The sequence below is a fragment of the Barbus barbus genome (genome assembly GCF_936440315.1).
Source record: "Barbus barbus genome assembly, chromosome: 23".
Classification (NCBI taxonomy): Eukaryota; Metazoa; Chordata; class Actinopteri; order Cypriniformes; family Cyprinidae; genus Barbus; species Barbus barbus.
The window spans coordinates 12,997,004-13,021,922 of record NC_136751.1 but is presented as its reverse complement, the minus strand read 5'-3'; the positions used below and the strand labels follow the sequence as shown (position 1 = coordinate 13,021,922).

The 24,919-nt window shown below is 38.4% G+C and overlaps 2 protein-coding genes across 2 annotated transcripts; both read right to left on the bottom strand.

Annotated features, from left to right (window-relative positions):
• Positions 1 to 15,835: 15,835 nt before the first annotated feature.
• LOC306843138 (extracellular calcium-sensing receptor-like) lies at positions 15,836 to 19,610 on the bottom strand (the record flags this gene model as incomplete). Its single annotated transcript, XM_079374431.1, has 6 exons — positions 15,836 to 16,734; positions 16,821 to 16,944; positions 17,260 to 17,484; positions 17,604 to 18,419; positions 18,907 to 19,195; positions 19,384 to 19,610. The coding sequence occupies 6 exons, from the start codon at positions 19,608 to 19,610 to the stop codon at positions 15,836 to 15,838; spliced, it is 2,580 nt and encodes an 859-aa protein (XP_079230557.1).
• Positions 19,611 to 20,009: 399 nt separating this feature from the next.
• LOC306842999 (extracellular calcium-sensing receptor-like) lies at positions 20,010 to 24,735 on the bottom strand (the record flags this gene model as incomplete). Its single annotated transcript, XM_079374248.1, has 7 exons — positions 20,010 to 20,911; positions 21,013 to 21,136; positions 21,895 to 22,119; positions 22,260 to 23,069; positions 23,242 to 23,530; positions 23,676 to 23,837; positions 24,704 to 24,735. The coding sequence occupies 7 exons, from the start codon at positions 24,733 to 24,735 to the stop codon at positions 20,010 to 20,012; spliced, it is 2,544 nt and encodes an 847-aa protein (XP_079230374.1).
• Positions 24,736 to 24,919: the final 184 nt, after the last annotated feature.

Sequence of the window (24,919 nt, the reverse complement as noted above, 5' to 3'; positions counted from 1 at the left end):
AAATTATTAGAACACTATTATTTTCACCAGCTAAAAAATGGTTTTAAATCAATAAGTAATATTAGTTTACATTTTCAAACATTAATTCTGCCATTAATTGTTAAAATCCAGTAAGATTTGTGTTTGCACAAGGAGTCTGACAACAGCCAGTGCTCCACACAGAGATCAGATCTCATCATCCAGTCTGTCTGGAATATCATGAAGAAACAGAACAAACTGAGACAGACTAAATCCAGAAGAACTGTGGCAATGGCTCCAATATGCTTCTACAGACCTATGCCACGAATATATATAAGTATATAATATATATAAGTATATATATATATATATATATATATATATATATATATATATATATATATATATATATATATATATATACAGGGCTCGAATTGCGGGGGGGTGGCATCCTCCTGGAAGAAAAAAATTACAAAAAGCATCCCCTCTGTAATACCACCATCCCCCTTTAGATTAATAATGTGTATTATGTAAAACTTATCATGCCAATGGAATGTTACTGTAACAAGCTGCACAAGCTGAAGCGAGTTTTGTCTTTTTTTTGCGCAAAATGGCTCAAGCGCAACTTTTGAAGTTCTTTTAAAATAAGACAACCGAAAAGGTATGATTTTTCCTTGATTAGAATTAGTGTTAATTTCCTCAGCTATTTCAGTTTTGTTCTTAGTCTTAGTCCCATGGTAACATGTCCTTGTTAGTTTTTATCATATTTGTCAACCTTATCCTATTTAGTTTTAGTCAAGTTTTAGTCGACTAAAAGTCTCAACATTTTAGTCTAGTTTTAGTCCAAGAAAACTTGACATTTTAGCAATAAGATTATTATTAATTAACTGTACATCAATATTAATTTTGCAAGCCACTTTTAATTTAGTCGTAGTCTTACTCAAATGTACATTTTACTTATCATATTTAGACATCCTAGTCCTGTTTTCGTTTAGTCAAGTTTAAGTCAATGAAATCTATGAGCATTTTAGTCAGGTTTTAGTCAATGAAATCTTAGTCACATCTTTGTCATTCTGTATAATGGTTAAACTGATAACAATTATTTTTGATAAAAATTATAATCATAATGATTGTTGTCATTTGAGAAATGTACTTCTGCATTTCAGGTATTGCACTTTCCCAGTGAGCACAAATCAATAGAATGTGGACATGGTGTATTTTACCTCAAACTAGTAGGCCTATACTGATTAATCATAGGCTTTTTATTATATAAATTAATACCAAAGACTTACGCAATCTCTCTGTCTACATTATGAAAACTGGTAAAACAAACAAAAAATATTATAACAAATGGAATAGCCTATTTCTCTATTAACCCATTTAATCCCACCGGTCACAATAGTGACCATAAAAAAAGCTTTTCATTTATAAAGCTCTACAAACCATACCGACTGATGTTTTAGTGCACTTCCTGCAAATATGGAACAAATAAAGGGTCTCAATTAAATATGTGCAGTTTCACAGGATTAGTGCAAATTGTCAAATGACCAGAGCAGTTTATTTCCTGTTTGCACCTTGAGCAGACGATGGATGCATCAAAGCTCCAAAACAAAAGGCTAGTAAAGTATGTTAACATAAAGATGTGACAAAGATCTTTAGTGTGTCTAGTATTAATATATGCATTTGCATATATTCGGTTTTGTTGAGTGTGGCCATAGAATGAGTAAACTTTACTTACTTACTTTACTTTTAGTCATTTAGCAGACGCTTTTGTCCAAAGCGACTTACAAATAAGAAAAAGTAACTAAAACTAAAAGTTAACACTCTGTAAATACTCTATACACACCCATTTAAGAAAATACAGAAATTAAATAAAATTGACAAATGCATACAACAACATTTCAATAGTAAACATAAAAAGGAAAAAAAAATAAAAAAAAATAAATAAATAAACAAAAATAAAATAAAAATAAAAAGCGATACTTATATCCTTTGCCGGTGTCCTAGCCCGGTGGAGTCACACGGTAGAGTCGATGATCTTTACACTCTTTACTTTTTACTTTTAGTCATTTAGCAGACGCTTTTATCCAAAGCGACTTACAAATAAGAAAAAATAACTAAAACTAAAAGTTAACACTCTGTAAATACTCTATACACACCCATTTAAGAAAATACAGAAATTAAATAAAATTGACAAATGCATACAACAACATTTTGAAACGTGTTGACGGTCACAGTAGTGATAATGGTGGGATAATGGTGAACTTTATTTTACAATATAATCCAATGGCAGTTGCTAGTGAAAATGACAATAAAATGTTGCAATGACAAAATATTGCACTAAATTAAAAATTCAAATGTTAGAAATATTTTACAATAATGATGTTGAAATATGTTGTAATGTTGTAATACTCATAAAAATGTGATGTTATATTTTAGAAAAAAGTAACAATTTTGAAATGCGGTGATGGTTGAAATTTTTTGTTGTTTTTTATCTCAGTGTTCCTATCAATGTTCCATAAGGTTTTGATGCATAATAGTAAACCTAGAATGTGATCAAACGGTTTAATATAGCTGAGCTAAGATGTATAACATTTTTTATGACTACAGAGATATGTGATTTCAGTAGGCTACTCTCCATATCCCACCGCTATTGTGACTGAACATAAAACAATTTTTCACACACTTTCACACACAAAAAAATAATAAATAAATAATTATTATTGATTATTTCAAATGGTTACTAATGACACATCATTTGGATATTTTCATGTCTGGGGAAAAAAATGGTATTAAATGGGTTAAAACAACAGCGGTTGAGCAATCACAGTCGCAAACAATATAGTCGAGATCTCATGACAGAACACAGAACGGGACACTTTCATTTAGATCGCTAAACTCCAGCTTGTTTGTCGGTGTTTTCAGGCTGCGCGACACTTCCACAATGAGGAGTGCGCGCGTGCGCATGGTTGCCAGATTGCTTAAAATAAGTAAAAAAAAAACAGGCAGAAAATGTATCCTTGTAATAGCTAAGCTCTGATTCGGGATTTGAACTCCTGATATCTGGCAACCGCACACATGAAAAAAGCTCGCATAGTAGAGGCCTAGTAGAGCAGTTTGGTCCGTGTAAATCAGGGTATCTTCCGTCCATTCCATATCCGTTTTCAAAGCAAAAAACGGAAAACGAAAAAACGGATAATTTTTTCATTTATCATGTTTTGCCTTATTCAGATATATACTTAAAACTATGTTTTTCTATTCTGCAAGAAAATTATTTTTTTCTAAATAACAGATTTTAGAATAAACGGAAAACGAAATTGTGGCTTGATTTCTCATGTTTCGTTTGCGCTTCACAAAACGGTTTATAGCTTTGATATTTCGTTTGCACACGTGGGCGGCGCTGAAACGCCCCTTTCATCTGATTGGCCAAATTGCTCCGCCTTCAGTACAGGTTTAGATGCTGTCAGGCAGAATAAAAGTCAGTATGAATGCGGCGCAGAATATCGCACTTTAATAACACATTGTCTGAAACCACCTCTCACTGTTGAAGCAGAAATATAATAATGTGAGCTAGCCTATATAGGCTATAGTATGCTAACATTATTTCTTGGTTATATAGCATTGTATAATAGTGATAAATTATGTGCAAAAATTTCTGTTCATTTGGATAAGTGAAGTGCAAATAAAAATCAATATTGGGCTGAATAGTATAAAAATGTGTCCATAACATTTCTCACTCGTTTATTTATATTAAAAGGCCTTAAGTTTTTTGTATAAGTAATAGGAGGAGCATGGGCCCACCGCCCACAAATTGGGTTATTTCGCACACTGATGGTGTACAGCTGAAAATATTTCAGCTATTAAAATAGTTCAGTTTTGCATGTAATGGAAAAGTTATTCATTATTATTATTATTTAGCCTATTATATTTCGTTTCGTTTTTTTATAAAGTTAATTTAGAAAATCGTTTGGAGCATTTTTTGTTGTTAAATGCCTGCCTATTTTTTTTTTTTTTTTTTTGTAACGACCAAGGGGCCAGCAGTTGATCACAAGTCATCAAAACGACTTGCCTAAAATAAAATCTATAGATATAAAACAGTTCAAGCATATCACAAGGTTAGTTTAAATGTTTAACCCATATACTGTACATGCGCTGTTAGGCAGTTTGCAGAGAGGAGCTAAAGCATGCTTTTATATGACATGGATGCGCGCGGTCACTTGCATTTTTTTCTTACAGTAGAAACAACTTAAAATAGGCCTTAATTTTTGCTCATAAAGGTAAGGAGTAATATATAATTCTGAACTGTAAAGGTTCTACCTTTTTTGTTAAGTGCCACCTTCATGTATTGTAGTCAGTGTACAATTTTCAATTGATAAATGAAAATCAAAAAATGAAAATCTGATTTTTTTTTTGTTATTTGATTTTGAATCAGAAACGAAAAATGAAAACTGTCTTGTATTTCATATTTTAAAATTTCGTTTTGGATCAAAAATACAAAATTGAAAACGGTCCACACAACATAATCTGTTTTTAATATTTAATTGCTGGGTTGTGCGTCACCCGGAAATTTTTTCTGCGAGCAAATAGGCGGGCTTGTGTACCCCCTGGCAGTTTTTCTGTTATTGTATTACGCTATAATTGTTAATAAAGCTTAAAAAAAAGAAAAAAAGTTAGCAACACTATGGCAGCGCTGGAGCCACACTCCACATTAATCATGGAGTTGTTCAAAACCGGTATGACACACGCTGAAATTTCCTGCACACTGAAGCAGATGAATATCGTAGACTGCTCGGAAAGAAGCGTCAGAAGATTTTGTGCTGGACACGACCTAAAGAGAAAACTATGGAAAGCCAAAGTATTCATAAACGCCTGCTCCGGCGTCTGATTGCACACTGACACGTCAAAAGCGTGCGCTTTGACAGCCATGAAAACTGATTGTGTATCAAAACGCGCGTCTTCGACGTGTGATTTCCTATGAAAGGCCTTGACTCGCGCTTTGGAGTCACCAAAAACGCGCGTTTTTGACGTTTATCATAACAGGAAATGGGCGTCGAATACGTGCGTTTGGAGTCCGACAAAACGCACGTTCTGAACCTGTCACAAGTAAACCAAACAGGCAGAGCAAACGTCTTTTGAAGTATCCACACAGGCGAAAACAACGTGCTCTTTCTGTAGTGTTCTCAAAATGGCACGCATCAAAAGCGTGTGCTGACTTCATTGCCCGATTCTGTCATGTGTCTGTAGTACTCCTGAAAAGAAGTTTATAAAAGTGAATAAAGAAAGAAATGAAGAAGAGCGCTGCAGTAATGACTTCTTTCGTTGCGTATTTACTCTGAATGAAGCTCATCACGGCCGCGCCACCTACTGAAGCGTGCAATGACGTCATGACGCAGGTATGCCAAGTGAAAATAATTAATTCAATAAATGCACATAACACCTTTTAAAAACAGCCAATGTAACACTATTTAGCAATATTAGAAAAATATCAATTTTATAAAACGGATTCAAAGAAAATGAACCACATAAACATAACTGGTATTCACATTTTCAATACATCACACTCTCCCCTATAGGAAAAGATGTCGTCCCGACATCTACCAATGGTATAAGACATTCTGAATGTTTTCTGTTACACAACTTTTTGTCCTTTTACACACACTCATGCCACAGTGACATATCACATCTTTTTTTCACATTTGTATACTCAGTCACCTTTCCCTATATATACTGCAAGTTCACATTTACCAACAGTCCTTGTCTATTGATTATAGTCCTTCTCGACTCAGATGCAAGAGATTATGACCCGTTAACACATTCAAGTTCAGGGGGGTTTCATGCAGTGTCCAAGAGGAAAAAAAACCACGAAAGTCCATTTCAACTCACAAAAATGCTTAAATCCCAGGCCGATGCCATATAAAAATAAAAAATAAAAAAACTGCACAAGATGTAACTCAAAGTCTCTGCAGAAATGTTTCAAAACCATTTTTCCAAAGTGTTCACTCAGGTTATTTATATATATATATATATATATATATATATATATATATATATATATATATATATATATATATATTTTTTTTTTTTTTTTTTTTAGGCCTTACAAAAGTCTGTCACGTAGGCCTGGAAACAGTCCAGTTTGTGTAAGTGTATGCAAAAGTTAATTGTTTTGCCCTTTCACAGTCCGTCAGAATAATTAGAGCATATGTGTGTGCAACAGTTCATTGTCTTTCACCAGTTCTTTCCCAATAGGATAATTAAATTGTGTTATTGTAATTTTCGTTTCAGTTCAAACTTAATAGACAAAAGATGGTCTCGGGTAAGGAAACACCATTGTCATCCAAGGCGTAAATGTAGGTGTCCACATGTTAGGAAGGTGTGGGTCATACCCAGGACCATTTATTTGCACTTTGTAACAGGTGGGAGTCCCTAGGCTGTCATACGTAAACTGCTTTGGTGGTCGTCGTTGCCTCCCTGAGTACTGGTATTCCCTTCGTACCTCGACAGGTTCGCCACTTGACTCCATTTCCTCTGCTTCTTTCACAGGTAAGTTTTCACATGCACCGAGCTCATTTTCTATTTGATTTCCAAGCAGGTCAGATCTGTGCTCCTTCACAGGTACATGAGCAGGTGTGGAAACAACTTGTTCTGCCTCAACGAAAGGTAACGGTTCTAATTCAAGCTGTAGTAATGGAGAATTATCCGATATATTCTGATGAGCAGACAACTCAGGGGAAGTAGGTGGTATTGTTGCTCCCTCTTGTCTCTGATCATAACTACTTCGCTGTTTTCCAAACTGGCAAGGCTCGAATGGTACATAATACTCAGAGTCACTTTCACTTTCCAACTCACTTTCTTCCATTCTGTTTGCAGGTACACCGGAGTTCTCTTGTGGCTGTCTCCGTTTTGCTTTGGACTTCGGCATTGGATCGACTTCGAGAGGTAAGTGATCACACGGCATCAACAGGTTTCGATGCAATACTCGTGACCTCCCCTTTCCTTGTTCAGGCTTTATCTCATAAATCGGCACATCCTCTGCAACTCTGCGTACAACAACATGAATTTGCTCTTCCCAAAAGTTTCGAAGTTTGCCTGGTCCTCCCCTCGGGGTCAGGTTTCTTACCAGGACTCGACTTCCTGAATCAAGGTCGGTATATCTCACTTTCTGATCATAATTTCTTTTATTACGCTCACTTGCCTTTTTCACATGCTCTCTAGCAATCTCCTGTGCTTCTTGCATCCCTCGTTTCCATGTCTCCAGGTACTCGCTCTTGTTCATAGGCAGGCTGCCTGTGCCAAGCCCGAAGAGCACATCAATGGGAAGCCTTGGTGAACGACCAAACAAGAGGTGAAATGGAGAGAAACCAGTCACTTCACTTTTTGTACAATTGTAAGCATAGATCAACTTGTTCAACGAGTCTTTCCAATTTGATTTCTGCTTTTCAGTGAGAGTTTTCAACATTTGTAACAATGTGCGATTAAATCTCTCCACCTGCCCATTCCCTTGGGGGTGGTAGGGAGTAGTTCTCGATCCAGTGATCCCACTGTACTTCTGCAGTTGTCCAAACAGCTGATTTTCGAACTCTCCCCCTTGATCATGGTGTACTCTCAACGGGAATCCAAACTTAAGGGCAAAGTCATTAAAGAGTTTGTCGGCAACAGTTTTGCCGGATTTTGACGTTGTCGCATATGCCTGTGCGAATCTCGTGAAATGATCTACTATTACAAGGATATATTCGTATCCTCCTGTACATCTTTCCAGGTGAAGGAAGTCTACAGAGACAAGCTCGAATGGGTAAGTTGTTGTGATTGGCTTAAGGGGTGCTCTTGTCTCTCGGCACGGTTTCTTCTGCTTCACACAGGAGCAGGTCCGCAACACATAATGCTCAATGTCTCGCTGCATGTGGGGCCAAAAGAAGCGGTTTCTAACCAAACTTGTGGTCCGATCAACACCTTGGTGCCCCATCTTGTCATGCAATTCCTCAAGTGCAATTTTTCTGAATTCTGCTGGCAATACGAGCTGAGTTCTCTGTGCTGTTTTCCTTCGCAGAATACCATCCTCATCCAGCATCAACTTATTCCACCCTCTCATCATCCCTTTGGCTGCTGAACCCACAGATTTCAACTGCTTTGAAGAAGGTTTTACTCCAGACTGTAAGTGATGAATAATGAACTGTATGTCCCTGTCTCCTCTTTGAGCTCTTATGATCTCTTCCTTCGGCAGGGGTCTTGCTGATGTTATACTGGTCTCTGCACATGTTGGTGAATTCTGACAAGCTATAGCGAGGGACCACGGTATACCTGACTCAAGCTGGACCTCTACCATCTGTATCATAGCCCCTATAGAATCCGATGAAAGCTCCACTGTGTACTCTGGTATGTTTTTTTCTGAGAGTATTGTCAATCTGGATAATGCATCGGCATCAATGTTTTCCTTTCCAGGCCGATACCGAATAGTAAAGTGGAAATCAGCGAGCTCCGCGACCCAACGGCATCCTGTTGCATTCAGCTTGGCAGATGTCAAAACATAGGTAAGGGGATTATTGTCGCTGTACACTGTAAAGGTTGGTGCATAGTACAGATAATCCCTGAACTTCTCCGTGATAGCCCATTTGAGAGCCAGGAACTCCAATTTTCCACTGTGCAAATGGTAATTCTGTTCTGCTGTTGTCAATGTCCTTGATCCATAAGCGATCACTCTCAATTTTCCCTCTTGATGTTGATACAGGACAGCCCCCAGTCCCAGATTTGACGCGTCAGTGTGCAGCACAAAGGCCTTTGTAAAATCTGGGAACCCGAGCACAGGTGGCTTGACAAGACAATCAATCAGTTCTTCGAGCGTTTCCTGATGTTGCACTGTCCACTCAATCAGCTGACTTGATGAAGCCACATGACTCTTGAGGTAAGTCCCTCTTCTCCCTTTAGCTTTTGTTTGTACGTTTTTATTGTCATTTTTCAACAGGCCATACAAGGGGCATGCAATCCTTGAGAAGTCTTTAATGTAAGGGCGGTAGTAACTTAACAAGCCTAAGATCTTTCTCAGCTCCCCTACTGTGGTGGGTCTCTTGTCCTTCAGCGCGGTCACTGCTACAGTGTCTGCTGGATCCATCCTGCTCCCTTCTTTTGACACAATTCTTCCCAAGTAGCGGACCTCCTCCCTGAACAGCTCACATTTCTTGGGTTTCAATTTCACCCCGTGTGACCGCAACCGCTGTAAGACTTTTCTTACTGCCTCAAAAATGCTCGTCAAATGATTTTGTGAAGACCAGGATGTCATCCAGGTAAGGGACACAAATGTCATCTCGTAGTCCTTCCAAACATCCTTCCATGAATTGCTGGAATGCAGCCGGAGCATTCATGAGCCCAAAGGGAATACGGATCCATTCATATAACCCCCATGGGGTACTAAAAGCTGTTAACGGCCGGCTTTCTGGTGTCACAAAACCCTGATGGTACGCCTTCCCTTGGTCTAACATAGAGAACAATCGATTTCCTCCCAAGCCATCCAGTATATCCTGCACCCTTGGAATCGGTTGGCGATCAGGCACTGTCTTCCGATTGAGGTCCCTGTAATCAATACACAATCTCAGACTGCCATCTTTTTTTCTGACACAAACAATTGGGGATGAGTAAGGCGAATGAGATTTTCTGATCCACCCCTGGCCGATCAAGTCATGAAGATAGTCTTTCATTTCTTGATACAATGGCTTTGGAACAGATGTATACATCCGCACAACAGGTGTCTGATCTGTTAAACTAATGCTCAACTGTAGGTCTTTGACACACCCAATGTCCTCATCTGATTTTGAGAAGGAATGACGTTCCTCTCGCAGCATTTGTCTAACTTTCTGCTGTTGTTCCACAGACAAATGACTCACATCCACAGGTGGGTCCCACACACCTTCACTGTTAGCCTCACACTCACTTGCTGGCTTCACACTTTCCTTAACACAGGCTGTCGTTACACAAAATGGTTCTGTTGCTGGTAGCACTGATTTTATTGTTTGTACTGTCCCAAGCTCCGTCTTTCCCACCAGGAGGATGTCATGGTCGGTCACATTCTGGACACTGATTTGGATCACCGGTCGGCTGCCCTTTTTCAAAGTCAAGAGTGTTTCAAGGGGTTCCAGTCCGTCAGGGTACTGCGAATTGGGAGATGGTTCAAACAACATGACACTATCCTGCTTCGTACATGGTGCTTTTACTTGACACTTGACTTGCACGATAGCATGTTTTGGCACATTGACATGGTTTTTCGTCACCTTAACACAATACTCGCTAGCACCCTCAGCGGTCACCAAATTAATGAATGTTTGGACTTTACTTCTCCTCAAACTGGGAAAGGCGCTCCTAACAGTCTTGTTCAAGAGGCCTTTACTCCTGTCACACTGCCCACTTGCTCCACTCTGTTTCATTACCTGCTCAATTACGTTGTATCCAATGATCGGCTTGGACAACTGCTGTCCTTTTAGGACAAGCACAGGAATGACTAACTCTTTCATTTTGTTTGCAGGAGGAGCCAAATTGAACGTGATTTCAACCCATCCTTCATAGGGCATGCTGGAACCGTTTGCTGCAACAAGATTTAAGTTGTCTGTGGCCTCGGTCACTTCGGAAACATCTCGTACCCTTACTCCAGGTATGTACTGATCTTTCCATCTTCGATCTACAATGCACACTTGGGATCCTGTGTCCCACAATGCCTCTGTTTTGTGTCCATTCAGATAACATGTTACTAAGCACTGTTTACCGACCAGAGAAGTCACAGGCGAATGTTTGTTGACTTGACACTCAGAAATTAAATTACACTCAAAGGGGATGATCCCTGGCTGTGATTCAACACTTTCACTTTCTGGATGTGGAGGGGACAATTTCATTTGCTGGGTTACTCCCTGTCCCGCGGTGGCAACCCGTTCCCGTTTAACTGAACTCTACCCTGTGACCAGGGACCTCTCTCTTTGCAACCTGCCAGAAAATGTTCATTGCTGCCACAGCGGTAACAATGGTTGCACAGTTCAGTCGATCTCGCCTGCTGACAATGAAAGCACTGTCTTGGCCTTGAGGGGCGGGGCTGTCGGTACAGCTGGAAGTATTGTGGCTGTGGAGTTGTTGGGTATGGCTGTGACTCCGTGTGAAACTGTTGTGGATAGAACCCTTGAGCTGCGTAATGAGAGGATGGGGTTGGTTGGACATACTGCGCTGGCACTGAACTCACTCTTCGTTGATATAGTTGGGGTGTGAAATGAGGCGCTTGAAATGGATACTGCTGCTGTTCACTTCCATTTTGACTTGTCCTCCAGACCTGGTTTTGTGGCACCTGATTCCCTTCCGAGAAGGACTGATGGGCTGCTCTTAGAGGTGAGACATCACTGTTGACAACAGCGCATTGTTGCTGCAGAGTTGAGGGTTGCTGCATTGATTCCTTTATCTGCATGACTTCTTCACTTAAACTTTTTAACTGTGATATCAAATCAAGTTTTGGCTGCTTTTGCTTGTTTTTTGACTGCGGGGTCGGTTCACTCAGCTGAGTGACATTCACACTGGCACTTCGTTCACCCTTTCTTTTGCTCTGTCTTTCAGCCTCGTGGGAGCATGCTACATTCAACTTTTCCAACAGTGTTTCGTCTGTGACTGTGGGGTCTGTCAGGTACGGTTGGAGATCACCCTGGATACGGTCATTTTGTAGACCTGTTAACACAGTGTGAAGAAACATATTCTGTACAAGTGCTGGGTCATACTTCAAACCTGACTCGTCCTCTTGTGATGCAAAGAGAATCTTCTGCCTCAAGTCCAGCACACGTATGAGGAAACTTTGGGGTGTTTCTTTTGAACGTTGTGATTCTGCAGTCAGTTGTTTATATAACTCCGTTGCATTCTTTTCTTGGTAATGGGAACGAAGGATTCGTCTTAACATCGGTTGAGTCAAATCTGTCTTTCCTTCCAAGTAGCTACGTAACTGAAGGCCTGGTGTAATGGCTCGAATAACTGCATCGACGATTTCTTGTTCTTGGTAACTCTTATTCAGTCCGCTTTCAATTTGACGGGCCAGACTCGAAAAGGTTAATCTATCTCTTTGGCCAGGCTCCCCGATAAAACCTGAAATCTTAAACTCCCGGTGCCAAACAGCTGGTATCATTTGTCCCTGTGGGTGCAGTGATGAGTTAACTGCTACACCCTCTGCTGATGCAGGTGCTGAACTGGTGCTCTGTGGAACAGGCAAATTTGCTTGCGCAGAGGGGAGTGAATCGGTTGAGTGTTTAATTTCCCCGATTTGTGTCTGGGCTGGATTTTGCTCATTCACATCCACATTAGTTAACATCATTTCGCTCAATTTCTCATTTATGTTTAGTAGTTCTGCCATGCCTCCATCCTCAAGCTCCTCCAGATCCTTTCGTAGCAGATAACTACTTAAAAGACTGACTAGGGAAAGGCGTGTGACATTTGCTTCTATATGAATTTTAAGGAATTGGCCCAGTTCAATTAATTTTCCTCTGGGCAATGCACACAGTCTCTCACCGATCTCTTCCTGAAGGCTGTGTAACGCATCCATCTGTACTGCAGTGTTTCACAATTTCGCATGGGACCTTTGACTTATCTGACTTGAATCAGTTGCTTCTGGCGGGTGCTGTACCCCACGTGCACGCTCCGTTCAATCAGCTTTGCCTGGTCACTTTACTCAACTGCTCCACATCTGGGTAGATAAGAGATGGATGTCAATGGGCATTCCTGGCGATAACGAGGGATGACCCGTCTGACATCAATCCCAGCGGTGCCTCCAAAATTGTAGTACTCCTGAAAAGAAGTTTATAAAAGTGAATAAAGAAAGAAATGAAGAAGAGCGCTGCAGTAATGACTTCTTTCGTTGCGTATTTACTCTGAATGAAGCTCATCACGGCCGCGCCACCTACTGAAGCGTGCAATGACGTCATGACGCAGGTATGCCAAGTGAAAATAATTAATTCAATAAATGCACATAACACCTTTTAAAAACAGCCAATGTAACACTATTTAGCAATATTAGAAAAATATCAATTTTATAAAACGGATTCAAAGAAAATTAACCACATAAACATAACTGGTATTCACATTTTCAATACATCACATGTCCCCTATATCCTCCTGAGACCCCCCCAAAAAAGCTTTTTCATGTCATTACATTGTTTAGAGCATTATAAAAAAATGGAAAATTAACATTTTTGAAAAAATATATTTTATTCATATTTTTTTCCTAAAAATAAAATGGCATGAATAGACATCAAAAAGGCAAAAACAATGGGATTTTTAAAAAAATCACCAATACATTTTTAGGTTTCAGGATTTTTTTCTTCTAAACTTTGTTTAAGGATTTTTCTCAACTATGTTATAAAATATATAACAAAATGATTTGATACCATTTTGTTTTATGCAATATGTCTGTAAAAATTTCCATAAACTGGTTTTCCCATTAAACACAGTGTATCTATACTGTATCTAATTTGCATATTAATGTGTTGCTGTTGGGACAGCATGTTGAAAAAAGAATTGTCATAATGGGAGTAATAATTGGCCGGATGTTCATAACAATATATAATATTTCATAAGAAAATGTATATATATATAATTTATTTTTCTATTCAATTGTTATGATCGCGCGGTTTTTCTTTTTTTTAAGCTTTATTAACAATTATAGCGTAATACAATAACAGAAAAACTGCCAGGGGGTACACAAGCCCGCCTATTTGCTCGCAGAAAAATATCTGGGTGACGCACAACCCAGCAATTAAATATTAAAAACAGATTCTGTTGTGTGGACCCTTTTCAATTTTGTATTTTTGATCCAAAACGAAATTTTAAAATATGAAATACAAGACAATTTAAATTTTTCGTTTCTGATTCAAAATCAAATAACAAAAAAAACAATCAGATTTTCATTTTTTGATTTTCATTTATCAATTGAAAATGGAAAGGACGAATGATACACGGATTTACATGGACCCAGTTTGCACCAACTTTTGTCTCCTTTTTTTGATGAAAATAAAAAGACGTTTTTGGTAAAGTTTATATTTTTTTAATACATTTTAGTCTCTATAAAAATACGTTTTTGGTAAAGTTTATATTTTTTAAAATACATTTTATTCTCTTCTTACTTCTCAAGACATTGCATGTTGATATAGGTCGCAGTTATCGTTTATTGACCTTATGGTCTAGTCTTAGTCATGGGAAAAAAGCTCCTCAACTAACATTTTTCGTCATAGTCTTCGTTAACAAAATTAACACTAATTAGAATTTAAAGACATTCCCCGACATTATTGTGCTGCATGTGTGACTGTGAGGATTGAGAGACGATAGCAGAGCTGACATAATATTATAATCGAACCGACTTTGCAAAAACCAAACAAAAATATGTCTTGAGAGTCCAAAGGCATTCACTGTGCAATTAGAATGCAGTTAGAATGCCCTTATAATTCAAACAATGAACGAAAAAACACCCATGTATGAGTTTCTACGTTTTTATATTCATTGCACAAGCAATGTACTTTTCTGAATATCAGCACATGTGCACGAGCACAAATATTAATTTTATACAACAGTGCAGAGCAACACAGTGTTTTGTTATTTGAATGAATCGGCTGCATCCGAAAACTTAGGCAGCTGACTTCTGCCCTATCAGGCAATGACTTGCAGGCAGCATTTGCGCAAGAAGACACCTCACGAAACTGATCTCGGACAGACTTCTGTGGCAGAGTTACGGTTTAATCATCTACAGCAACATAGAGAGCTTTGGTGATAATTAAGTGAATATTTAATTACTGCAATATTAATTTCTTGCTAGAAATGAAATCAAAAGTGGAAAACGTTGATCAAAAAATACATTTACACACAAACTGACCACCGACCGCAACTTTCAGATGCCATCTTTATTTTTTAGCTTAACTGTGACAGAATGGAACACACAGTATTGTGGGATATCGAAGGCAGCGAAGGTTACATCTATGCTGCCTTCAAAAATCGGCCAGATGAAGGCATCTCAGGAGACAGGAACGGAAGCTAACATTTAATTCGGACGTGCCTTGATGTCTTCCTACCTTGGAATGCCCTCTGAAGGCAGTATTTTTAAGTTTTCTGGATGCAGCAATTGAGTGAGTCAGTGATTCAACAGTCCATCCAGATGCACTCGTTTCTAACTGAATCAGATTCAGCCGTTTTGAACGAATGGTTTGATTTGAATAATTAAATAAATAATTTATTAAAACAGGGACTTGCTGCCACCTACTGGCGGTTTTATTGTCATCATTATTTATCCATGACAGGCCTAAACCAGACAAGCTGTCAGCACTACCAGCACAAAAACACATCAAAATATTGACCAAAATGTTGGTCAATATTTTGCACCAGAAGGAAAAAAGCTTATAAATAATAGTTCATTTAATAAGTATATATAAACACACACACACACACACACACATCATGGCCCGGTTTCACAGACATGGTTTAGACTATGCCAGGATTAGGCCATAGTTCAATTAGGACATTTAAGTTATTTTTATAAATATGCTTAGGAAAAAAACATTACTGGTGTGCATCTTGAGACAAACCAAAGGCACTGATATATTTTAAGATCAGTCATTGCAAGTTTCTTTAAGTTGAAACAGCTCATACTTACATTTTAGTCTAGGACTAGGCTTAAGCCTTGTCTGTGAAACCGGGGGTATAAGTGTTAAATTAAAATGAGGAGATTATGACATTTGACTCCTTCTCATAATAATAATAAATAAATAAATAACCAATCTGTGTTGATTCAATGCTATTTTGGTAATTTAGATATATATTTTATTTTGCGTTTTAAGGATTATTTCTGTTTCATTCCATTTGTACTGGGCTCACAACATGGTGAATTGTATTATTTGTCTTTTCCCATTAGATGCTGTTTGGTGTTTTTCTGTGGCTTTATTAAAATTATAAAAACCTTGGGGGTAAACAAGCAGAAGAGCAGACCAAAACTAGATGCTAAAATGGCAAAAATTTCCACAGCAGTTGTAAATTTACCAGGTGAACTGACATATGCAGGGACAAATGCCAGCCACACTGCACAAAATATAAGCATGCTGAAGGTGATGTATTTGGCCTCATTAAAATTTCCTGGCAACTTCCGAGCCAGAAAAGCCAGAAAGAAACAGACACAAGCCAAGAGGCCTATATATCCCAACACACACCAGAAGGCCAGATCAGAGCCCACACTGCAATCCAGGATGATCTTGGCCTGTTGATATTTAGTGTTTCTATAGGGGAAAGGAGGGGATGCTACAAGCCAAGCAGTACATATGACCACCTGGACCAGAGTGCAGCAGAAGATGATTATTCTCTGCTGTGTGGGGCCCAACCATTTCATTATATTGTTTCCAGGTCGAGTAGCTGTAAAAGCTGCCAGCACCACTAAAGTCTTGCCAAGGATGCAGGAGATGCAGAGAGAGAAAGTGATGCTGAAGGCAGTGTGTCGCAGCATGCAGGACCAGGATGTGGGTTCCCCAATAAACACCAAAGCACAGAGAAAGCATAGAGTCAGAGACAACAAAATGAAAAAACTGAGTTCTGAGTTATTTATGCGTACTACAGGAGTGTTTCTGTAATAGAGAAATACAGCAAACACAGCTAAAGTTAGGCATGCCCCAACTAAAGCTATTACTGTTAGGGTCAATCCCATTGCATCATGGGACAGAAATTCGACCACTTTAGGAATACACACTGTTCCATCAGCATTTGACCAGTAATCTTCAGAACAGGCCATACACTCTACTGAATCTAAAGAGAGGGAAAGACAAAAAAAAAAAATGAGGATGAAGATCACTTTCATGAGATTTATTGCATTATTAAATTTGTTCTCAAACCTGTCTTATTACTGATTTTGCCACTGTCACATGGTACACAGTCAAAGCAGCACAAAGGCTGGCCACGACGGACAGCTTTCCTGAATCCTGGAGCACAGCTGTTGCTGCACACAGACACCAGCACCTGCTTAGCCAACAGATCCACATAAATTATAAATGTATATTAGTGGATATTTCAGGTCCAAAGCAGAAATAATTATTGACAAGAAACAATCTAGATAGTATGGAACTAACCAAAATGAATTAATGAACACGTGACATACTTTGACATAGACTGAAAAACAAGGATTACTATCGTCTTTTGCGTTTCCTTTCCATAGATAGAACTGCCATCTTCAGATGAATAATTCTTTATTTAAGACACTTACCTCCATTTGACCCTACAGAACTTCAGAACATGGAATCTCATGTACTGAAATACACTGTGAGAACAGCTTGCCTCAGTCTGATGGCCAGGCCACATGATAGCCTTCTCCTGGATCACCAGTTCTTGGCCAGATTCTTGTGCACCATCAAACATGCCCACATTAATAAACTCAATATTTCCAGCTGAGCCCCTCTGCCAGTTTATAAGGTCATAAGATGGAATAGAATCGCCTTTCATGTCAAACTTCACTGTCTCTCCTGAAATAGTGAATGACACCTCTTGGAGATACTGCTGTAACTGTGAAATATTGCATTGAAGAGATAAAGACAAGATGCTTTGTTTACAATGGTTCAAGTCATAACCTGGTGCACAGTTACTTTAACATTAAACATTTAAGCACTCCTTATTTTGAGTACCTGCCATGGGTAGACATTATGCAAGTTTGCACATGTTGAGTTACTAAATGGCCCTGTTCCAGGTGTACAGTGAATAAGATTATGCAGGGAATAAGCTATGGCATAAACTCCTTTATAAACATTATAGGAAATGCGGGGGCTGGAAGTGTTAAAATAGGCAGAGTGCTGCACCCTTAGAGTCTCCTTCCCTGTGCAGGAAGGCAGATGACTATTCAAGCTGGAACTGGAAGGGGAGCAGCCATATAAAGCCCCCCACAGCTCCTGAACCAGAGGATTTGAGGGGTACTTTTCTGGGTTGACTGTTGTGAGATACTCTCTCAACCCAGGGATTTGGCCCTGTCGTATACCAAATCCTATGGTCCCTCCCAAGAAAGGGTAATATTCACTTCCTGTGAACACAGAGGCTGTAACCCATGCTTCACTAGCAATCCACTGTATCCCAGTGACATTCTGTTCCATGTAGTCTTTCAAAAAGGGTGTGAGCTCCCCTTCAGCTGAGAACACCACTACCACCCGAGCAGTGGAATGGTTCATGACACGAATGATTTCCAGTGCTCTTTGACGCTCGTATAAGAGAGGAATCATCTCCTGATAAGCAACACATATTCCTGTACCCTCCAGCTCCTTCAGTAAGCCCTGAAGAGCAAAGCGTCCATATTCGTGATCTCCTCGTACCACTCCTACCCAGGTCCACTTAAAATGCAGCAGGAGTTTTGCAATGGCCTTTACTTGATAGGCATCACTAGGGATGACTCTGAAGAATGTGGGGAATTCTCTCCTGTCACTCAAACAGGCACAGGATGAAAAATAACTGATCTGTCAAGAAAAAAAGGAAAACAATTTTGTAACAAGAGTATTATTTAATCTTAGGTTTCAGTGCACAGGTTTCACTATCAGTCGATAAGGCTGTTAGACCGATAAGACTGTCCATTACTAGAAAGAAAAAAAAAAAAAAAAGAAGAAAAAAATAATACACACACACACACACACACACGTTTGTTTTGCTGTCTTAGTGAGTACTTTGCATAGACTTCCAATGATTTTCTATCAGGTTAATTTCTATCCCCTAAACCGACCCCTACCCCTACCCCTAAATGTACACATCACAGAAACATGTGCAGAACACTAGACCTACATAAAAAAAATCTTTTGATTTATAAGCCTTTTTAACTAGTGAGGACCAGTCAAATATCCTCACTAGTGGGTTATCATGATCTTTCACTTTATAAGTGAGGACATTTTGTACACAGCATAATGCACTTAAATAAAACAAATAAAAATAAAGGTTTCACTTTAGACTCACCATTGGTATCCCGAAAGGCCTCAAAATTCTTGAAACTACAATAGACTGAGCTGACCCAGATTCTCCAATGATAGCAAGCAGAGGACCGGCACCTTCACACATAGGACTATTTTCCTCATTTGGCCCATTTAGAACAGCTACTGCTGATCTCTGCCCTGTCAGAGGGTATGCACATGAGTCAAAGATTTTGTAACCCAGACTGTAGTTAGGCAGGAGATCGGCTCGCTTGTTTATTTCCTCTACAGCAAGTTTCATAGTAAGAGCCCAGCGGAAAGCTCTCGGATCAAATCTACAGATGAAAAAAAGAGGTAAGGACATAAAGGGCATTCAAACTTAAACAAGTTGTACACAGATTTACATATTTCTAGCAAGACACACATTCAAGATGTTTATATTCAAGATGTTCTCTATGCAGCTAAAAAAAATAAAAATAAATAATAAATAAATCAAATTAATTAATTAAACTTTGTTACTCACCCATTACATTTGACTGGCCCCGGTTTGTAAGTACAGTTAAGATCTGACATTTCCTGATTGTAGTGCAATGGAAAAATACCACCTATTATATAATCTCCATTTGCCATGAGGCCTGGCTCAAAGTAATTTTGCAGGACGCATTTTGAAGCATGTCCAGGAGTGAGTGTACTGAGATGATGAATCAGAAGCCATGGGAGCAGGACAGTCATGCTCTCTAATGCCTGCATCCCTTAGCATTACTACAATGGGTAAGACACCCTGTTATATATACCAGACACAGGTCTCAATGCATCTCATTATGCATAGCAGACATATGTCATCAGTAGGATTCAAAATACTCATATTTATAAATATGCTTTATTAATATGCTTCTTTTATACAACACTAGCACAACCCATGGCCATATATATTGTATTCATTAGAAAGACAAAAAATAGTGTAATGCACTGTATGTTAGTTTTAGCATATAAGAATTTATACAGGCTGATTGTTTGCTCTATATCTCTATATGAACATATCACATTAAAGTAAACATAGCATATCATATTAAATGAGCTTTGTTAATTTAAACTATAGGCCTATGCATATCCTTTTTTTTTTATTCGATATCCCAAACACCTTATATTTCATTTAATAACTTTTCCCATGAGATGTTGCTTGGTGTTCTTCTCAGGTTTCAGTAAAATAATGTAACATTTGGGGGCAAATAAGCAGAGAAGAAGCCCAAAACTAGAAGCTAAAATAGCAAAAATCTCCACAGCAGTTGTAAATTTACCAGGTTGGCTGACATATGCAGGTACAAATGCCAGCCACACTGCACAAAATATAAGCATGCTGAAGGTGATGTATTTGGCCTCATTAAAATTACCTGGCAACTTCCGAGCCAGAAAAGCCAGAAAAAAGCAGACACAGGCCAAAAGGCCTATATAGCCCAACACACACCAGAAGGCCAGATCAGAGCCCACACTGCAATCCAGGATGATCTTGGACTGTTGATATTTAGTATTTCTATAGGGGAAAGGAGGGGATGCTACAAGCCAAGCAGTACATATGACCACCTGGACCAGAGTGCAGCAGAAGATGATTATTCTCTGCTGTGTGGGGCCCAACCATTTCATTATATTGTTTCCAGGTCGAGTAGCTGTAAAAGCTGCCAGCACCACTAAAGTCTTGCCAAGGATGCAGGAGATGCAGAGAGAGAAAGTGATGCTGAAGGCAGTGTGTCGCAGCATGCAGGACCAAGATGTAGGTTCCCCAATAAACACCAAAGCACAGAGAAAGCATAGAGTCAAGGACAGCAGGATGAAGAAACTGAGTTCTGAGTTATTCACACGGACTATAGGGGTTCCTCTGTTGTACAAAAATATAAACAAAACTGTGACAGTCAGAAAGGCTCCAACAACAGCTATCACAGTCAGGGTGATACCCATTGCATCATGGGAGAGAAACTCAACAACTTTTGGGACACACGCTGTTCCGTTTGCATTAGACCAGTAGTCTTCAGGGCATAGCATACAATCTATTGAATCTGTAAAAAACAAACAAATAATAATAATAATAATAATAATAATAATAATGACAACACATGTCAATGCATTTAAAGTCACATTAATGAGAATGCAAACAAACCTGTCTGATTACTGATCTTGCCACTCTCACATGGAACACAGTCAAAGCAGCACAGAGGTTGCCCACGACGGGCAGCAGTCCTGAATCCTGGGGCACAGCTATTACTGCACACAGAGACAGGTACCTATGAAAATAAAGTATATATATATATATATACAGTGGTGTCCAAAATTATCAGAACACTAGTATTTTCACCAGCTAAAAATGCTTTTAAGTCAGTTATTTCTATCTTTTGCTGTAGTGTGTCAGTAGGACATATCAGTTTAAATGTTCAAACAATCATTTTGCCATTAATTGTAATAACCCAGTAAGATATTTGTTTGCACAAGGAGTCTGACAACAGTCATCTCATCATCATCCAGTCTGTCTGGAATGACATGAAGAAACAGAACAAACTGAGACAGAATAAATCTAGAATAAACCTACCTGCAAAGCTACAGTACTGTTAAAAGTTTTAGGCACTTGAGTAAAAAAATGCTGTAAAATGAGGATGCTGTCAAAAATAATGTCATAAATAGAATGTCTTTATCAATTTATTTATATTAAATTAATTAAATCAACATTTCATCATTTGTGTTTAAATCAGCTTTTTACCTAGGGGCACTTGCGCATAGGTTTTCAGGTAGCTTTGGAAATGTAAACTTATATTTCCTACTGAGACACTACAGCAAAACCTAGAAATAACTGACTTAAAACAATTTTTTTAGCTGGTGAAAATACTAGTGTTCTACAAATTTTGGCCACCACTGTGTATATGTGTGTGTGTGTGTGTGTGTGTGTGTATTTATATTAATAGGGGCACAAGGACTATATACAGTACTATAGTGTCAGTTGTATTATTAGAACAATAGATGGCAGTGCAGTGCACAGTCAACACCTTGCCTTGTTATGTTGGTGAGACCACATAATGGCCTGCTCCTCAATAACCAGTTCTCTCCCGGAATGCTGCGCACCATCATAGAGGCCTACTTTAACAAACTGAATATCTCCACTTGTGTGTCTTTGCCAGTTTATCAAATCATAATATGGAACTGAGTCACCATTATTATCAAATTTAACATTTTCTCCAGCTATTGAGAAGGAAACATCCTCAAGGTAATTTTGAAGCTTTGTAATATGTTTAAAAAATAGAGAAACAGAGAGACAGTTACATTTGCAAGTAAAAAAGGTAACATCATTTTCCAAGAAGAATATTTGAACATTTAATATAATTAGGCAGTTTCAATAAGACCATAAAACAGTTTTACCTGCCATGGAAACACATTGTTGAGGTTTGCACATGAGAAATTCTCAAATGGTCCATTTTCAGGTTTACAGTGAATGAGATTATGTAGAGAATAAGCAAAGGCATACACTGCTTTATATACATTGTAGGCCACACGAGGGCTGGATGTGTTCATGTAGGCAGAGTGTTCTTCTCTGAGAGTTTCCTTTCCTGTGCAGGAGGGCAAATGACTGTTCAAGCTGGATGTGGAGGGGGAACAACCATAGAGAGCCTCCCACAACTCCTGAACTTGAGGGTTGGAAGGGTACCTTTCTGGGGTCACCGTTTTGAGGTAATCCTGAAGACCTGGAATGTGTCCTTGACGTATTGCAAACCCAATTGTGCCATCTAAGAAAGGATATGTTTCTGCTAATATTGAAGCTGTAACCCAAGCCTCACTTGCAATCCATTGAATTCCTGTGATATTTTGAGTCACAAATTCTCTTAAAAAAGGATATAATTCCCCTTCTACTGAAAAAACAACAACCACCTTAGCTGTGGATTCCTTCATTACTTTAAGAATCTTTAAGACCTGTTCCTGAGTATAGTCTTTAGGGATCATTTCATGATAGGCCAAACAAATGTTAGTATTTTCAATTTCCCGCTTTAAGCCTTGTAAAGCAAACCTGCCATAGTCATGGTCTTCAGTCACCACACCAATCCATGTCCAGCCAAACCGCTTTAAGAGTTGTGCAATAGCTTTGACCTGGTAATCATCATTAGGAACCACTCTGAAAAATGTTGGGAACTGCTTCCGATTACTTAGACAAGAGCAGGTTGAAAAATAGCTTATCTATAAAAACAGAAAATAAAAATCCTCCATAAAATTGCATTAAAATGATGTATATACATTTTCAGAAAAAAAATATTAGACACCCTATGTTTCTAAGATACAGAACATATAACATACTATCAGAATGGTTAAGGTAAAGAAGAAGAAGAAATAGAGAATGAAACACACTCACCATGGGTATTTGGAAGGGTTGCACAGTTCTGGAGAGAACAATGGACTGTGAGGATCCAGATTCCCCTATTAATCCTAATAAGGGGCCAGCCCCAGAGCACATAGAACTTTGAACAACATCCTCTCCATTCAGTACTGCCAGGATTGCTTTCTGAGCAGTCACAGGAGTGGAGCAAGAGTCAAAAATTCTGTAAGACAGTGTATGATTTGACAGGATGTCTTTTCTGTTGTTTATCTCCTCAACTGCAAGTTTCATAGAGAGAGCCCAGCGGAAAGCTCTTGGATCAAATCTGCATTAAATTAACAAAAATTGCTTTGTAAAATTGCTTAGAACATTGGTTGACATTTTATAATCTGGCAAATGGAATAACAATTAAACAGTTTATAAAATATTAAACTGCATAGAAATTATTTGAAAATAACAAATGTCCTTACCCTCGACACTGTGCTGCTAAAGGCATCTCTATGTAATCTGTTGGAGGAAGCTCTACTCTATAATGTAAAGGAAAAATCCCTCCTATTGTGAAGTCTCCACTAGTCATGAACACTGGCAGATCAAAGTCATCCTGTGGGGAGCAGTTTAAACTAACAGCTGCACTGGAAAGGTGAAATAAAGAGACAAAAATGTAAATCATTGTTCTGTCAAGCTCTACAAAAAAAAAGAGCTAAGGGGTGTTTCTATCTCCCAAGGTTTTATATAGTTGCTCAACTTGCATATCATTATGGATGACTTCTTCTTGGGTCATGTGAAGTGTAATAGTAACCAAGATGCAGCAAAAAAAAAATATGTAAAACCTCATTTAACTAATATCCCTCATCAACCATTAAACCTACTCTATGTAACTTTTTTCTTCAAAATTAAACAAATTTAAATAATAAGCAAACACATAAAACAATCTTCCAAAAAGTGTTTTGTTTAACCCAATATTACAGTGTCAAGCCTAAAATTATTTATATTTTTGTCGGGATAAATTTCCCAGGAAAGTGCGTACTTTCATTTCAGTTTTTCTGTGGGTGTTTATGTCATATCCGTAAAAAAAAAAAAAAAAAAAAAAAGATAAAGTCTTCTATACGCAGTGCAAGTATCCTACCCACAACAACTTAACCGCAAACTGAAAATAATTTGCAAGCATAAATGGGCAAGCATCAGTACCTTTAATTAAACATGAATTCACATTTGCATAGCATCACATTTGCTGTGCATTGACTAGGTTAACAACAAAAAGGGTTTATGTTGGTAACAATGCAAACGTCTAAACCGATTGTTGTGTTCTACAGTATTTGCCTATACATATCCTTGCCAAGTTTTAGTTTCCATTGTTATCTGATATGAATAGCAATTGTTATATCTAATATCATTGACCTTTTTTTAAACACTATTTTGAAACACTGAATTTTAAAAATTCAGAAGAACAATGGCATTGCCATGAGTCCGGTCCCTGCTGTTCTTCCCACAATCCTACATCACCTTTTCCTCCCCGACTTCATTTCCCATATTCCCCTGTCTAAGAACTAATTACCCTCACACCTGTTTCCCATCACCCAGACTATTTAAGCAGCTCATTCACCCATGTTCAGTGCTAAGTCTCGTTTTGCTCTTATTAACATTTCTCAGCGTTTACTCTTGTTTCTTATGATTTTGGACTGTTTCCCTGTTTTTTGATTTTTTTTTTGCCTGC